We start from the raw sequence: 18,370 nt of genomic DNA on the forward strand, positions 1-18,370 counted from the left end.
GACATTATCTTCCTGGCTCTCTGTCTCCCCAACTCTGCCAACTCCCAGCAGGGGCCTCATTTGTGCACTCACAAGACAGCTTTACACATGGCACACTTGTTGCCGTGGGTCTTGCCATCTGGGCCACGCACGGGATCATTTTCTCGTGTGCAGAAAAGATTTCCACTTTGCAAAAGGTTCCGAAATTCACTGCATGTATCCTAAAGGAGGAGAAAAGGCAAGAGCGTGGGTATTTTCGTATAAATTACTTTGTTGGATTCCTTCCAAGTGATTCCTAGTAAAACAGGAACAGAAAGTGACCTCTGGGTATGTTTCTTCCTGGCAATTGTTTCATTCAATTCCTACTAAACACACATGACTTAAAAAGAAATTTCTCTTTCTTTTTCCTTGAGATTTAGCCCCCAAATCCAGACTAATAATCTGCACCCACACATAAGAAAGAATCCCTTAATAACTTGGGTTCTTGGGAGAACTGGCCGCTCATCTTTGATGGGGGCAAGCAAATGCCCACAAACCTGAAAAAAATCTACTTGGAATCAACCTTTTTGAAACCAAGAAAATATTATCCTAGAATATTCTAGTGTGCCCAATGTACTATTTTTATTTTCCCCAAAATGCTGGCACCAGAAATAATTAAAGATAAAGTGAGGAACACAACTGATGTGACCCAATGTGGTCATTCAAAACGACATAGTAGGTTAGGAATTACGCTAGATTTGGTGTCTGGAGGTCTAGGTTTGAACTCTTTTGTTTTCATTTTTCAACTGTGAGAACTTTGAAATACGAAGATGTGGAATCTGATGCCGATAGTCCCACTGCAGTTTCTTCCTTCTCTCTGGGTTTTAAATCTTCATTTGAAAACACAGGAATGAGGTAGATCAGATGTTTGCAAACTCTGGCCTGTAAGCAAACTCTGGCCCACCACCTAGTTTTGTAAATAGTCTTCTTGGAACACATCCTTACCCATTTATCTGCATATTACCTGTGGCTGCTTTTACAGCTGTGACAGTAGTGTTGGGACAGAGCCCGAACGGCCACAACCATTCAAATGTCTACTATTCGGTCCTTTAAGAAAATTCTATCAATTCCTAGATTAGATGAACCTTGAGTTCTCTTACATAGACTTTTGGTAATTCCATGTATTTTGGTTTGTTTTTTTTTACAGAGAAACTGCAAAACCTCATCCTTCACTGTGATATTAACCTTCTAGGACAATTACCTTTTCAGCTTCTCTCTTAGCTTTTGTTCCAGATTCAGCTTCTTCTTTTTCTTTTGCTTCTTGCTGGCTGTAGGATGGGGAGAGGGGAGAATCATTCCTGGCACCCAGTACCTATTATCCTAAAGGGAAAATCTCTCTAGATAGGAATATCCCATTATTTCCCTACCTCTACCAACTGAGTTTGGGAGTACAAAGGTAAATGCACTGCTCTCCATGTTGTTTTTTGTTTTTAACTTTGCTTAAAGAATAAGACATACGCATCATAGCAAACCAATCAACAAATTTTTAGCGCTACGTTCTTCTGGAAAATAAAGATATTGTCCTTCTTCCCAGAAAGCAATGAGGATGCTTGAAAATATTTACTAGATGTTAGCAAATGTTCAATTTGGTAGCACCCAGTGAGCACATCTTGGATTATTCATGGCAGTATTATGCAGAGAACAGGTATGCCAGTCCTCGTACTCCATTGACGCTGGGGATCTGCTGTGAGCACATGGTCCTCCCCGGAGCAATTCAAGGACATTTTCAAACACTAAGAATACCTCAAAGAAGCGTGCAAAGTATATGGCTTTATAACTGTAAATCCTTGAACTCCATGCAAAGATAGCTTCCATAGCTACTTCCTAGAGAAAACCTTCAGTATGACCTATCTTCTCCACACTCAAGCAGCAGTGGCTGTGGATCTACTCACAAAAAGGCCTCACACATGGAGCACGTATTGCCATGCATTTTCCCATCTGGGCCTTCAATGGGGTCGTTCTCTCTGGTGCAGGGGAGTCGGCCATTTCTCACATAGTCACGGTATTCACGGCACAGCTCCTGTCAAGTGAGGGTGGATTTAAGAACCAGGTAACTAAATATTGGAGAACTCTTCCACATTACCCCTCTGAAAACTGTGATAGAATATCCAAACTTAACGGATACATCAAAATGGTGATGTAGGAGGTCAATGTTACCAAGATACTCTTCAGGGGCCTAGGACACACATTATCTGGAAAATAAGATTACGTTACTGAGCTCATTAGAAAACCTTCAATTCAACTCAAATGTTATTCTGGGTTAGGTACTATGAGATAAATGAAGAAGAATCATCTATTGTTCCTTTTGTAAAAAAGAAAAAATGTGATTGGCAGAATAAAACTCCTACCCCCCAAATTTGTCCAAGTCCTAATATCCAGATGCTGTGAATATATTACCTTACAGGGCAAAAGGGACTTTGTGGATATAATTAAGTTAAGAAACTCGAGATGGGGAGATTCTCCTGGATTCTCCTATGTCCCCAATGTAACTGCAGGGGTCAGTCCTTACAATTGCAAGAGTGAGACAGGAGGGAATGAGAGGGAGTTATGACTGCAGAAGAACAGTCAGAGACATGATGTTGTTGGCTTTAAGATGATGGAAGGGGTCCAAGAGCTGAGGAGCATGATGGCTTCTAGAAGTGAGAAAAAGCAAAGAGAAATTCTCCCCTATAGATCCCAGAAAGGAACACAGCCCTACCAGTCCTTTGATTTAGCTCAGTGAGACCCAGGTCAGACTTCTAATATAAAAACCAAAGATAGTAAGTTTGTGTTGCTTTAGGCCACCAGGTTTGTGGTAATCTGTTAGAGCAACCATAAAAACCAAGTACAGAGTATTTAGAGTCTTTGGAGAAAGTTCATAGAAGCATCTATAAGTTAGAATAAAACAAATTATATAATTGAGGAATAAAGGAAAATTGCTGGCATAATAGATGACAGAGTTATTAACTATATTGTATAAATGGGGAAAATCTTTGGAGAGCAGCTAATACTTATTCTGAGCCACAAAAAGTGGCCAGGATTTGACAGAATAAAGGGATAGTCAGGTCTGAGTATGAGGGGACCATAAAGAAAGTAAAGTTGCATGTATAATACTGAAAACTTAAGGCATGTAAGGGGCTGTGCTGATATGCATGGATAAGTTTCTCAGGACTTCATAAAAATAATACACATAATAATATTTTATACGTGAAGAAAGTAAGACACAAAACTGTCTGCCTTACTGGTAGGGACACGCAGGCAGTATTTGAGCCCTGGCAGTGTGAGTCCAGAGTTCAGGTTTTTAACCATAACGTGACTGAGTCCATAAGATGGGATACCTTGAATCAATGCTTGGCGTGTCCTAGAAGCAACAAGGCAGCACAAGGATGGCAATGGGTAGAAAGTAGGTCTGAGAGGTGGCAGAGGTCAGATCATGCATGGCATTGTAAGCCACTAGAAGGATCTTGTTTCTTACTCTGCATGAGATGAGAAGTCACTGGGTGGCATAACCTCCCTTATGTTTTTAAATAATTACTTTGGTTTCTGAGTTGAGGGTAGATTGTAGGGAACAGAGGTGAGAGCAGGGAGAACAGTAAGAAGTCAGGTCTTCCAAATTATAAAAGGATACAGGAGAGAAGAAATGAAGACCTGAGGCGCACCCTATAGGAATCTTACAAATGGTGACAGGGTGCAAGATCTAAGGTGTATCATGGGCATTATAGCCAGAACTTGTGTTCTAATTCTAGCTCTCAAATTATTAACTATATATATCTCCTAACTTCTTATCTGAGCCTCTGAATCCTCCTCTATAAAATACAGACAATAATACATACCTTGAATGGTTACTACAAAGATCAGTCCTAAAATTGCTATACCATATGGCATATAGCAGCAACTAAATAATTAATAGCCATCATCATCATCATCATCATCATCATCATGTGAGAATGTAAACCCAAGGTTCAAAAATGTTGTTAAGTAATTTTCCCAAAATCTCACAGAAAATTAATTGGGATTAAAACTTAGATTTGTTTGTTCATTTTGTTGTTTTGAACTAACCATCCTTATATAAAAAGATACAGAGAAAAATCTGAAATCTGGCTCTATTGGTTTGTATTCAGTTGATAACAAGATAGCCATCTGTATACACTTCTTTTTTGGGGACAATACAATTCACATGGTCAGTGGAGAAAATGATGACTGACCTCTTCTCAAATGCACAAGCCATTAAATCAGATATGGTGTGAATGGGAAGAAGGAATCTTCTTATACACAAGGATCCAAATACATGTTCTCAGTCTGCAAAGTCACTAAGGACACTGGGAGGAGGAGGTGGGAGTGGGAGGCTTGTCCAGGGCAATGGAATATTTATGTGGTTCTAATATCTAAAACAGTTACCTGTGCTGCTTCTCTTTTCACTTTATCAGCGTTTGCTTTGTCCTTTCCTTCCTTGCCGTTATTTTTCTTCTCTTCTTCTTCTTCAAGTTTGCTGCAATTGCAAACAAAGAAGATACAAGCTAAGTACAATTTCCCATTGTCTATGAAAATGTATTTTAAAAAGGGATGAGGATCTTCCAGACAAGGTCAGATTCACTCTTCAGTAAAAATTTATCCAGTCTAAGAGATACTATCACTGTGTCCAACAATGCAGATAATAAACAAAATAATAATAAAATACAATACACCTTAAAAAAAAAAACTAGCATGATCTTTTATCAGTATGAGACCCTCAAGTAGTCTTGATTCCATCAGTCTTATCCCATCAATCAGTGATTTCAATGATCTGAAAGAAGTCACAGTTACCTTGATTTTTTAAAATTGTGCAACTTTTCCTTTGTAAATAACAACCATATCAGTGATGAAAGCCAGAGGGGATACCAAGTCAGACAATGGGCCCATAGTCAAAATAAACTATGTTTCACTATAAAATTATTTTTTTACATATTATTTTAAGGAAATTAATATTCAGGTTGAAGTTCAAGTTTTAGAATAATGATCCAAGTCCAATAAGATGCAACAATTAATATTTTAGGTTGATCATGAGCCTAAGCTTCTGGCTTTCTTGCCATTTTCTACTGATACACAGTTTATCAAAGCTGGAAAATCTGTAGCACTGATGAGATCCCATTTAGTCATCACCACAGCATGAACAATGGATCAGGTGAGAAAAGAGCCTTGATTTCCTGACTCTTAGGCCACTGTGTACACTAGTGGCCTAGTCTGTCAGTCTCTCCTTCAAGGAACTATGTGCATATACCTGAGATTGGACAAGGACATATGAAAGTTAAGGGAAAACAGTAACCTTGCACCTTTTCAACAGATATTATTTAAACATTTACCTTAGCTTGACACTCTGTAGAGGATTAGGAATCTAAGAAGGAGGAGAACCTGAGGAGGTAATAATCAATTTCTCCTAGACTGTCTCACACAATGGAGCTTTAGTCCCACTCACCAAAACAATGGCCTAAAAGTCCCTGGATTTGGCTCACAAGAAGACATTTCAATAAACATCTAATGTATGGGCTCGCCTCTTAGAGGTTTTACTCTCTATACTAAACCACTTATCACAGTGTTATTTCAGCTGTGCACTGTAATGTCCCTGAAGGGATAAATACAATCTTCTCCATTCCTTTTCTCATTCAGGTTATTTTAACACTTCTTGCCTACTGGCCTCATAAACTTCTGACCAACTGGTTTTCCCTTAGCCAATAGCTGAATATATTCACAGAATCATAAAATGTCAGTGGGGGAGAGAGAGAGAGACAAAGATATCACTGCATCCAGATCATCAAACTTCTGCTTTCAGTTATGAATGATGATTATCTAGTGTTAAAAATATAAATTAAGACTTTCCCATGACTTAACTAGAGGATAGAAGGACAACTGGATAGAAGGTGCCTGGGTGGCTCAGATGGTTAAGCATCTGCCTTCGGCTCAGGTCATGATCCCGGGGTCCTGGGATCGAGTCCCGCATTGGGCTCCCTGCTCCTTGGGGAGCCTGTTTCTCCCTCTGCCTCTACCTCTCTCTCTGTCTCTCATGAGTAAAAAAATAAAATATTTTTAAAATTTTTAAAAAAGGGTAACTGGATAGAGAATCACATTGTCATTGTATGATTCATTATTACTTCATGTATTGTCCATGTGCTTTTAAACTTACATAGCATACAAGCATGATATATATTCTACACATTTCTAGGAAACTAAGACTCAGACGTGATTGATGATGAGAGATTCAGTGCGACAGATGAGGGTAGGTACTCACAATAGGCTTGCACACATGGCACACTTGTTTCCGTGCATTTTGCCATCGGGGCCGCGGACAGGGTCATTCTCCCTGGTGCATATAAGCATTCCATTCTTCACTTGGTTCCAAAATTCACTGCAGAGCTCCTGGAAAATATTTTCTCAGAATGACTGTCTACCCTTCCTGCACCTTTGCCTCTTCTGAGGAATAAGTGATGCAGAGTAGAAGAAAAACAAAAAGGGATGACAGGGAGCAGTAAATCGATAAGTATTTACAAAGCTTCCATCATGGACTCAGAATTGTCGTTGCACTAGAGTGGATCTGGAAATATTTATCATCATCATTCTCCTGAGGCTGCTTCCACTCTAGGTGCAGAAGAAGACTGATAAAAATCAGAGAACAATATACATGTTTGTGTTATGTTATATATCACACTCTATAAGAGCTAATGAAAGATTGAAGGGGAGAGAGTTCAATGGACCTAGAAGAGGAGGCTTCCTGGAGGAAGTGAGAATATTGCTGAGTCTTCATGAGAAAGAAGGACATCCTGCCATCTGCAACTACTTGGATGAAACTAGAGGACACTGCTAAGTGAAATAAAGGAGACAGAAAAAAAATTATGGTACGATCTCACTCATATGTGGAATCTGTAAAAGCTGACCTCATAGAAACAGAAAGTAGAGTGGTGTTTGCCAGGGGCTGGGGGTGGGGGAAATAGAGAGACGCTGGTCAAATGGTATACATTTCCAGTTATAAGATGAATTAAGTTCTGGAGATCTGCTTTAGAGCATGGTTATTATAGCTAACAATATAAGAGTATACTATACAGTATACTTGAAAGTTGCTAAGAGAGTAGATCCTAAATGTTCTCACCACAAAAAGAAATGTATTTATGTCATAGCGTGATGTGATGGAAGTGTTAGGTAACGCTATGGGAGTATCATTTTACAATATATGTGTGTACCAAATCAAGACAATATACACAATGTTAAACTTGCAGAATGTTGTATGTCAATTATATCTCAAAAAAGCTGGAAAATTTAAAATAAGAAGAATGTGCAAAAAAATTGGTGAATCTTGATTTGTCTTTAGAAGGCTGAGAAAGAAAAGAAAAACATGCTCACACTAAGAAATAAAGATATGGAGGAGAAGACAAGTATGAGTCCTTGGAGAAACTGACACCTTCCTGGGAGCTCCTTGATAAAGCAGAGGGATAGGGGATGCAGATTTCAAACAGGAGAGGTACAATATAAGCAGAGGGAAGGAGAAATGTGTTAGGACTGATTGGAAAATCTAAGATGATTTAGCAGCTGATCAGATATTATGGATAAAACAAGTGTTCAAAAGATGGTTTCAACCAACAGAAAGAAAGTTCATGAGAAAGTGAGTCAGTTTAAAGGCAGACTTTTAAACTGTGTCAACTTTCCCCAAATAAATATTAGGCTTATGCTTTGCATTTATTAGGTAATAAGATCCATAAAGGCAAATTTTGTTTATGGCCGTCATATGAGAGTAATCCGACATCACATACAGACAGATTTTGTTGGTGTTACTTATGATAACAGAAATATAAGAAAAGCCAAATATGGAGAATATGCCTTACAGAGTAAATTAACCCTCTCCTTCTTATAAAATGAAACTCAAAATTTGAATTATCATGCAATAAAATCGATACTCTAGAAACTTCTACTTGAGACCCCTTTTTACAAGTGAAAGGCTGTTTGTTGTTGTTCATTTCAGGCATGGCAATTGAAAAGGAAAACATTTCTGCTAATGAGATACCTAGAATACTTAAAGGAGAAAAAAATGTCAAGGCATAACATTAGCAGTCCTGAGAAAAATTACCTTTGTAGCTTCTCTTTTAGCCTTTGCTCTTGCTCTTTCTTCTTGTTGGCTATAAGGATCAGGGGAAGAAAAAGAGGGGAAAAGAAGAAATGGGTCTTAATACAGTAGAGTAGATTCTTAACATTTACAGGGGGATCATTCATTGCTTTGACAATTCTCAAGCACCCCCAAAGATCCACTCACAGCAATTTGTAATTTTATTGGATAATAAACTGAAATTATTTACTTCACCTCAAGAGAATAGTGTGCAAAAGTCTCTTAATGAGTAAAGCCATTTGGCTCCTCAGCAAGAACATTGCAGTAATACTTTCCTATTGGCTGATTATTTTGCATCTGCCACAGCTCTCGAGAAAGTGTTAATATTTGGCTTCTGGGAGGCATATAGCATGGTGGTTAAGAGGACAGAGTCCATGGAGCGCCTGGGTGGCTCAGTTGGTTAAGCGACTGCCTTTGGCTCAGGTCATGATCCTGGAGTCCCAGGATCGAGTCCCACATAGGGCTCCCTGCTCAGCGGGGGGGTCTGCTTCTCCATCTGACCCTCCCCCCTCTCATGCTCTCATTCTCTCTCTCAAATAAATAAATAAAATCTTAAAAAAAAAAAAAAGAGGACAGAGTCCAGAGCCATAAGGAATACAAGAAATGTCTGAACCTCTCTGTGCCTTCCTCATCTTTAAATACGGGAGGGACGGAAGGAGTAGTAACCACATTCTTCTCAGAGGATTGTTGTGAGCATTAAATGAGTTGATACCTGTAAAGCAACTAGAGGAAGGATCTGGTACATAATGAAATTATTGATAAAAGTGATATAAGTGATCGCTATCTTCATCACTGTAATTATTATTAAGAGTGAATCCTCCAAAAAAAAGGTATATGATGGAAATGAAGTGAGCTCTTAACCATTTTTGATAACTAACAGTGTTGCAAATCAAGTGTAGCACAACTGGATCTATAATCTAAACAATTTAATCCTGTTAAATATGTAAAAAGTTTTCATTTAAAATGTAAAATGTGTAAATTATATGTAAAAATGTTATGTTTCAATCAATGTAAGAATTGCTCATTCATTGATCAAATTAAAAACTTTTTAAAAGGTGAAAAGATACCTGGGTGGCTCAGTCGTTAAGCGTTTGCCTTCAGCTCAGGTCATGATCCCAGGGTCCTGGGATCAAGCCCCGCATCAGGCTCCCTGCTCAGTGGGAAGCCTGCTTCTCCCTCTCCCGCTCCCCCTGCTTGTGTTCCCTCTCTCACTGTGTCTCTCTCTGTCAAGTAAATAAATAAAATCTTAAAAAAAAAAAAAAAAGGTGAAAAGACAGGGCGCCTGGATGGCTCAGTAGGTTAAGCATCTGCCTTTAGCTGAGGTCATGATCTCCGGGCTCCTGGGATTGAGCCTCAGCAGGGAGTCTGCTTCTCTCTCTACCTCTGCCCCTTCCCCCTGTTCATGCTCTCTCTCTCAAATGGATAAATAAAATATTTTTTTAAAAAAAGGTGAAAAGACAATTTGCATATGGTATGACAGTGTGCAAAAAAAGACTATGGAGGGAAAAATGATTCTCAAAAAAAGCTAAGAGCTTTTGCTAACATACCCACAAAATATGACATAGTAAATTTTTATTTCTTTTTGACAAGGAGTTTTTACAGAGATGGGAGAAAATTACTAAAATAGTTCAAAATTGTGAGGTTCCTCATACTTCTTTACATGGAAACTAATCTAAGCTTTACCATGAGTCTACTTTGACTAAAAATTTTAAGAAGCATTTTCTTTCCATCCTGGGAAATTTATCAGAGGAAGTAGCAGAGCTGACCACTAGGTGGCAGAATTACTTCCTTGTCACTGAAAGATGAATGTCAAGGTAAAGAAAAACAGACTGAAACAAGCCTAACTTCAGGCAAATATAATTAATCACCAGAAGTTATAATGGCATTGCTAAATGATTATATTATGTCTACAGCATACAGTGGAAAACATCATTTTCTTCATTTTTTTCCCCTGCACTGATATTTCTATCATTCCCAACTCTGGGCCTTTATGTTGTCATCTATAACTTGTGATAATGTAAGAAAGACCCACTTCATATGTTTATTGTGAAGATTAAGTGGGATTAAGTAGCCAAGCTTTTAGCAAGTATATGCCAATTACATGCATTCAATAAATGTTGGCTATGATGATTTGGTTTTTAGTGCTTCCATGCCCAAACACTAAAGGACAAATCTTCAGGGTTAAAATGCTCTCCACCAGGGAAGACTGAATGACTGAATCCTTTCAGAGATTCTGGGTATATAGAAAATCAACTGGAGTATCCCTTGGGAATAAGATCAAAAGCCTTAAGGAATGGGCTCCTAGGTGGTTCAGTCGTTAAGTGTCTGCCTTTGGCTCAGGTTGTGATCCCGGGGTCTTGGGATCGAGCCCCACATCGGGCTCCCTGTTCTGCAGGAAGTCTGCTTCTCCCTCTCCCACTCCCCCTGCTTGTGTTCCCTCTCTCGCTGTGTCTCTCTCTGTCGGATGAATAAGTGAAATCTTAAAAAAACAAAAACAAAAACAAAAAACCTTAAGGATTATCATAGACTTTTTTTTGAGAGGATACATCCTGTCATTTATTCTACAGTTGTATTTTACTCCCCTGAAAATGAGCATCCAACTTTTACCATTTCTAAAGCAGGCTTTACCTATGTCAACTATTACAAAGTACATCTTCATGCTGCACCCAAATCTGTGTCCCTAAAGCTCTCACCCATTTAATTCTACTCCATGAGGTCACACAGAGTAAGAAAGGTAGTAAACTAAAACAAAACAAAAATCTTTCCCCTAAAATTTTCCATGCACCATAACGATATTTTATATGTAATCTCAGCCATTTCTTATTTTAGCTGATAATCCTTCAGAAAACTAACAGCAATTTGTATGGTTATCATAGAGTAATCTCTTCTCTGAATAAAAGATCTTGAGTTACCTCTAAAATATTCTAAAAGAAAAGACAGTTAAAAGAACTTCAAAATAAAAAAAAATATTATGGCTCTCTTTAGATCACAATAATCATCATCTGAAAGCTCTCCACTTGCTTTTTGGTTTTGTGTTTTCTTGTATGTGGGTTTTTGTTTTTTTTTAAATTTTAGTTCATTTAAGTGTGACACCCAAAAATGACCATTGTCCTGAAGAGGAAAATGCATTATTTGCCATTGTTTGAAAACTTCCCTCAGTTCCTTCTCCCTCTCCTTCTAAAGTCCTGAGCTCTACTCACAAGAAGGCCTCACACATGGAGCAGGTGTTGCCATGCATTTTCCCATCTGGGCCCTTGATGGGGTCGTTCTCTCGAGTACAGAGAAGCTGTCCATTCTTCCTTAATTTGCGGTATTCACTGCATAATTCCTGTGAAATTGAGGAAGGGAGTTTGAGGTTTTGAACACAGGTTGGGTCAGATTGGAAAAATAGCTGAAGTTTAGACTTTGTTCTTAAATGGGGATTAGTAATTGGCTTATTTTAGAATAGTTTTTAACTGGGAAGACATGACTATTTTTAAATGATAAAAGTTATACAACCTCGACCTAGAAATAGTCACATATGCACATGGGTATATGCTCACATATAAACAAACAAACTGTACAAATATTTCCTACAGTTTCAGGGGATTTATGAGTTTCCTGAATGCCATCTATGGAGCCCAGGTCCACATGCCTCTGACTTTTGGAGAAGTTCCCCTCACCTCAAAGGGAGCTGTGTTCTCAGATTCTCTCTTATTTCTTGACTCACTTTCCTTCTTTTTCTTTTCTTCTTCCTCTGTTTGGCTAAAAAAGAATGATTAAAAAGGAGATCAGTAAGGATCATAGAATGTCCAGGTTGAAAGTGACCTCAAATATAATTTAATTATGACAGTTAATACTTATTAAATTCTGGGGCGCCTGGTTGGCTCAGTCAGTTAAACGTCTGCCTTCGGCTCAGGTCATGATCCTAGGGTCCTGGGATCGAGTCCTACATTGGGCTCCCTGCTCCCTCTCCCTCTGCTCCTCACCACCCTCCTCCCCTGCTTGTGCTCTCTCTCTCTCTCTTTAAAAAAACAAAACAAAACAAAACAAAAAAACCTTAACTAAATTCTTACTATGTGCCTGACCTGGGGCTTATTCCATGAAATCTTCCCAACTGCATGTTACAAAACTACTATTATAACCCCATTTACAAATGAGAAAACTGACAGAATGGATCACTTTCCCAAGGACACAGAACTAACAAATGTACACTACAGATTTAAACCTTAATCCAGAGGAAGTTTTTTGATCTTCCACTACTCATGACTTCTAATACTCAGTATGCCTGATTACTGTCTAGTTTTGCTTTAATCCGCTAGTAAATTCTCTACTTATATCATCCTTGAAACCCCACATAGGTCATTCTACCCTTGAAGTCCTCTGACTGTTAGGAAATTGCTCTTGGCATTGAGCCAGACCCCTTCCAGAGCTTTCACTCATTGTTTCCACTTTCATCCACAGAGACAACCTGGAGCTAGTGTTGATAAAACAAAAGCTACTTGGATATTTCAAGACCATGACTCCCCCTTTGCTAAATGTACCAAGCCTTACATGGTTTTTATTCTAAGTGTGCTTTTGCTTTCCTGCTGAAGTGGTCCTCTCATAATGGAACACAGAAATGAAGCAGAAAGTTAATCTGAACTCACTGCTTATATTTTCTAGAATCCCTTCCCTAACAACAATTGTCTAGTAGAAGAAGAGAGACGGTGAACATATAGTCACACATATCAATTTACAGCTACTATGTTTTGTGCTACGAAGCAAAGTCCTGATCACCATGAAGGAGAAAGTGTGGGGTTAGGGACGTAGAGTAGGCTTTACCACAGCTGTTCAAGCTGTGTTCACGAGACACATGGGAGGGGTTCACTCCACCGGATACTCATCATTCTTATTCCAAGTCATTCCCCCAGGTCCTGTGTATGAATTAATGTACCGTTTTGCATATTTATATGTTTGCTTTGTGATGTGTTGTGTGATTTCAGGTGACTTCACAGTCCTCCCTGCAAGGGTAAGATCCTTGTTTTACATCCTGTACACTTCCTCAGGAATTCAATCAGTGATTGATAAGCAAGAATGATTCTTTGGAGTTTGTTGGGAGTAATGTCACCATGATGGCAACACAAGTGGTTCCTAACTTCCCTTCCCCTCACCAGAACCACCAACCTCTAGTCAAGAACATGACATGACTGAGAGAATCCTAGAACACGGGGACAAGGCTGAGGTACCCACGGCACCTCAGAGACCAAGCCAGTCTGCAAGAGAAGTCTGCATGAGAAACAGCTACTTGTGGACATTACTGCCCCTTTCTCAGGACAGAGCAGGAATTATTCTTTGATAATTATGACATTATGCAAAAATGCCATTGACAAGAATTAAACACCATTTAAGAAATAAAATATAACAAAGTTAAAATTAAAAAAATAAAAAATGAAGCAGAGAGGACAAAACTCTCCCTCATTTCCCCAGGTGCAGCGCTACTCACAAGAACACCTCACACATGGAGCAGGTGTTGCCATACATTTTCCCATCGGGGCCCTGGATGGGGTCATTCTCTCGCGTGCAGGGGAGTTTTCCATTCCTCACAAGCTTGCGGTATTCACTACACAGCTCCTGCCAGGATAGAGAAAGCAAGCTAGGGATACATTTTGTTCCTATTCCAAGCAGATGATTGGAACATCAACATCGGCAGAAACTAATGTTATGCTTCTTTGACACCAGGACTTTAGTTGTGTTTCTCTCAAATGTAAAATTTAACTCAACAAACAGAACTCACCATTTGTTAAGAGATGGGAATAAGTAAGACATAACGGATGTCACAATATAAGAAAAGAGGTGGACAAGTAATGTGTTGCCATCATGGTGACATTACTCCCAAACATAGATTATATTCCACTATAATCTAAACACACTGAAATAAGGGCAGGGGAGCCTGGGTGGCTCAGTCGATTAAGGGTGTGCCTTCAGCTCAAGTCATGATCCTAGGGTTCTGGGATGAAGCCCCAGGTCAGGCTCCCAGCTCAGTGGGGAGCCTGCTTCTCCCTCTCCCTCTGCCCCTCCCCCTGCTCATGCTCTCTCTCCCGCGCTTTCCCTCTCTCTCGCAAATAAACAAAATCTTAAAAAAAATTTTGGAGGAATAAAATAAGTGCAAACATATAGGTACAAGAAAATCTGAGAACACAGAGGTTGGGACCATGAGATCTGATTGTGAAAACCAGGGAAGATGTCACATAACAAGAATAATTTGAGTGAGACTGAAGAGTAAACAGCATTTTCGTGGATAAGAAGGGGATTGGGGAATATGCATACAAGACCGTTAAGTTGGGAGATAAAGTAGGAAACCACATGGGCATATAGCAGAACATGAATTTCTGAATGAAGGTAAGCCAAATAAGAAGAGAGATAAGGAGATTGAATTATATCCTATAGTTTATGATGAGCCATTTGTGGCTTTTAAGCAGAAGAGTATTGCGATCTGATCAATATTGTGAAGCTTTACTCTAGCTCTGTTGGGGAGCGTAGTTGGATAACGGAAAGAATAGAATCTAGCGGGAAAAGTAGAAGACTTTCATCTTTAAATAATAAGCATTAACAACTTAATAGAAGGCTATGGAAACAAATACTGTAACATTTCAGAGCTAAAAAGCAGGCTTTCTGTGTGCAGAATGAAGGTATTTTTATCCCAATTCAAACATGAAATTTCAAAAATTCATATGTAGAAAGTATATGGGAATATATGGGAAGTGGTCTGCAAAAGCTAACACAGTCTGTAAGTGATGAAACCAGTGCTAGAACCCAGTTTTTTCAGACTTCAAATAATTTTTACTCCACAGGGTTAGTCTTGGAAGCAGCAAGCATTGATCAAGTTCCCATAGGATTTATCTCAGTGTCATCTCCAGATTAAAGGGTTAGGATTTCCTGGCAATTTTTTACTGGAAAATATTCCACCCTTTAGACTCTGAAATATGTTCAAGTTACAATGCCAAGTAGGACTCAATGGGTGGATTCCACTCACTCCATATGAGGGTGTTTTTTCAGATTCTCTTTTATTTCTTGCTTCTGCTTCAGCCTTTTTCTTTTCCTCAGCTTCTGCTTGGCTAAATGAGAGAAAAAAATGAGAAGAATCCATTGGACCAAGTACAGGCAATTATTTGTCCACATTCTTGCATTGCTAATCTGTCCTCCCTCCTTAGGAAGAGCAATTTTGTCCTTTTATCACTACATACCAATGAGAAGCAACAGAACAGCCTCCAGTATGGTAAGATACCATTAACTTCTTTATACTTTTTGCTTAACATTGAAAGAAAGACAATGATTGTGGATCTGGAAAGCTTGCTTTCTATAAAATACCTTTCTTGCCTGTGGTCAGAAAAGAAATACCATCAATGTCCATCAGGGAGATATCAAAACTAGTACCCTTGTGACGTTATACCTGGAGACTGAAAGTGGCCTTTACAAAGCACATTGACTGGTTCCCTTGTCTGAGGCAGAGAGGGCTTTGGCTATACTTTTAGGACAGGACTATGATTAACCAAGGTCTCTTCTCTCAAGTGTATAGTCTATCACATCATGCACATCCTAGCTTTATTAATTCACCTTAAATGTATTGCTTACTCATGGCTGTGTTATCTAAAGACAAAATAGAGTGCAGGTGGAAAAAGGCCAATAATTTCCATACATTGATAAACCAAATGAGCCTATATTTGCTTTGCACAATAGAACTGCATGGTATGTATGGTTAACTGATGCTATTTCAACCACACAAGGCTGTCAATCAAAACAAAAGACCATAGATTCGAAATGTAAATCAACCACTTAATCTGAGTTCAATCAAATAAACAGGGAGTAGTTCCAAATTTTGAAAGCAAACTGTCAATTCTAACTTACTGAGAAATGTCACATTATATAAAGTAATATTTAATTTTGTAAGGGTTCATGACTATTTGATGGGCAACATTAACTCTAATAATATCTGCATTAAGTGTTTACTTTGGGCCCTAACCTCTTTGGAAGATGAGATGCCTATGAACTTGTATCACAGGTTCACGTATGAAGCTTTAGCAGTATGGACAATGTGATATTTGCACAAGCTCAAGGCTGTCAGGATGTTCCAGTAAGAGAATGAGTGTCAAGGAAGCAGACATATTGGAGTAAATAGCTCTAGGTCCTTCTCCCAGCTCTCTTGCTAACATTCTCAATATAAGTATTCAACTTATTCAACTCCCTTCCCTATTTTGAGCCCCAGTTTCCCCACTTATGGAAGTAGCTAGTTCTATTAGACTCTCTGTAAGGTCCTTTCTCTTTGGCATTCTTTAGACACTCTGATACCCTATACTTACTAGAAGTCTTGACACATGGAACACAAGTTTCCATGCATTTTCCCATCTGGACCACGAACAGGGTCATTTTCTCTGGTACAGAAAAGTATTCCATTCTTTGCATGATCCTGATATTCACTGCAGAGTTTCTAAATAATGAAAATGAGACAGTTTAGCTATAGTTATCTATTCTGTTTATTTATTTTATTTTTTTAAAGATTTTATTTATTTATTTGAGAGAGACAGAGAGAGTATGAGAGTGAGTTGGGGGGGGAAGGGCAGAGGGAGAGAGAGAGAGAGAGAGAGAATCTCAAGCAGACTCCATGCTGAGTGTGGGGCCCAACACAGGGCTTGATCTCATACTCGATCTCAAATTAAAGATCCCTGAGATCAGGACCTGAGCCAAAATCAAGAGTCAGATGCTTAACCAACTGAGCCACCCACGCGCCCTCTGTTTATACATTTTAGATGCTGTTAATTAAAGATATCAAAGAGGAGCTAAGGATAAAAAATAAAACTTTTAGGATTTAGGATCATCCCAAAATTTTGTGATATTTCTCTCCATGTAATAGTTACCCATTTAAGTATTCAGCAAATGTATTAAGGGGATATGACTATAAATGTGATTTAGCTCTTTTATCACTCAAGTGGACAGGATAAGGAATTGCAATATAAAAAGCTAAGAGATATGACACAGGTCTGAGTTAAATTTGTATAAGCACAAAGGGAAGAATGATTTATGGAAGTACAGAGAAGAGTTTATAGCTGAGGTCTCCATCTTTAGGATGTGTCCAGGTAAACAATATGGCAAAAAGTTCCTCTAGGAGGAATTACAACATATATGCAAAGACAGAGGGACATAAAAGACCATGTTATCTTGAGATCATCTATTATTGTCAGGAAGAATCGGCTGGATAAAGAGAGGAAGGTTTGGGAAGGGGTCAAAAAGGAGACCTTGAAGATAAGCCAAAACTAGATCATCGAACCTAGAAGGGAATTTGGACTTTATTCTTAGGAAATTGGAAAATGATAAATATTTATAGAAGAGAAGAACATAAGCAAATCTGTTTTAGAAAGACCACCCAGCCAGCCAGATATGTGGGGATTTGAGTGGCTGGAGACTGGTTTGAGAAACTATAGGAGAAAATAAGGAAAGGAAGGGAGGGAGGAAGAAAGGAAGGGTGGAGGGAAGGAAGGAAAGAGAACAAGGAAGACAAAGAGGAAGGAAGAAAACCGGAAATGAAAGATAAAAGGATTGATTTGATTTCAGAAATAAAATTAAAGGATTGAAGAGAAGACATCAGTTGAAAGTGAGGCTTAGACACTACGATGGAATTACATGAAGTCAGCTGCTTTATGAAACTGTGAACTACACACTACAGAAGGTGGGCAAACACTCGCTGTTAAAAATAAGTTACATAGGAGTGAAATGGTCCAAATAGCCTCTAGGATACCCTCAAACGTTGGCTTTTCCTAAGGCCACTGAGTCGTGGAAATATTTCCCACTCTATAAAAACAATGTAGAAGATGAATTGAATCTTGAGGACTGAGGAAGCTGTTGGCGAGAAGCATAGAGGCCAGGAAGGATGTTAACATATCAACACAAAGGAAATCTATGAGATGTATGAGCTAAGTTGGCAGCAGGAGAAAAACAAACAAACAAGCAAATGACTAGTTAAGAGATGTGCACAAAGTAGAATGTGGTACGATTTTAAAGGGAGAGTATTAAAATGATACATAGAAGACCTCTAAAACAGCTACCACACATATCAAACTTTGAATTCAGATGATGCTTTGATATATTACCTTTGTTTAGGAACTATTCTACTAATATGACTTGATTAATTTTCTCCAAATAGAGCTAAAAATTGTAATGTTGTAATTATTCTTCTAAATCTTATGAAATGGTAACTATAAACTGCTTTCCAGAAAATCCATCAGTAATGAAGGA

At 38.6% G+C, this 18,370-nt stretch overlaps 1 protein-coding gene across 1 annotated transcript in view; it reads right to left on the reverse strand.

The window, feature by feature from the left end:
* SPINK5 (serine peptidase inhibitor Kazal type 5) overlaps positions 1–18,370 on the reverse strand; it is a 169,069-nt gene that overhangs the window by 24,476 nt on the left and 126,223 nt on the right. The window contains exons 13-23 of the mRNA XM_025892453.2: positions 16,441–16,568; positions 15,117–15,198; positions 13,587–13,714; positions 11,785–11,866; positions 11,323–11,450; positions 8,087–8,135; positions 6,260–6,387; positions 4,396–4,486; positions 1,911–2,038; positions 1,220–1,286; positions 73–200 (exon numbers count right to left, since the gene is read on the reverse strand). Coding sequence (XP_025748238.1) covers positions 73–200; positions 1,220–1,286; positions 1,911–2,038; positions 4,396–4,486; positions 6,260–6,387; positions 8,087–8,135; positions 11,323–11,450; positions 11,785–11,866; positions 13,587–13,714; positions 15,117–15,198; positions 16,441–16,568 — 1,139 coding nt within the window. The remainder of the gene's footprint in view (positions 1–72; positions 201–1,219; positions 1,287–1,910; positions 2,039–4,395; positions 4,487–6,259; positions 6,388–8,086; positions 8,136–11,322; positions 11,451–11,784; positions 11,867–13,586; positions 13,715–15,116; positions 15,199–16,440; positions 16,569–18,370) is intronic.

This window comes from Callorhinus ursinus, unplaced genomic scaffold (assembly GCF_003265705.2).
Source record: "Callorhinus ursinus isolate GAN/ISIS: 27379988/994484 unplaced genomic scaffold, GSC_fseal_2.0 scaffold23, whole genome shotgun sequence".
NCBI classification, from domain to species: Eukaryota; Metazoa; Chordata; class Mammalia; order Carnivora; family Otariidae; genus Callorhinus; species Callorhinus ursinus.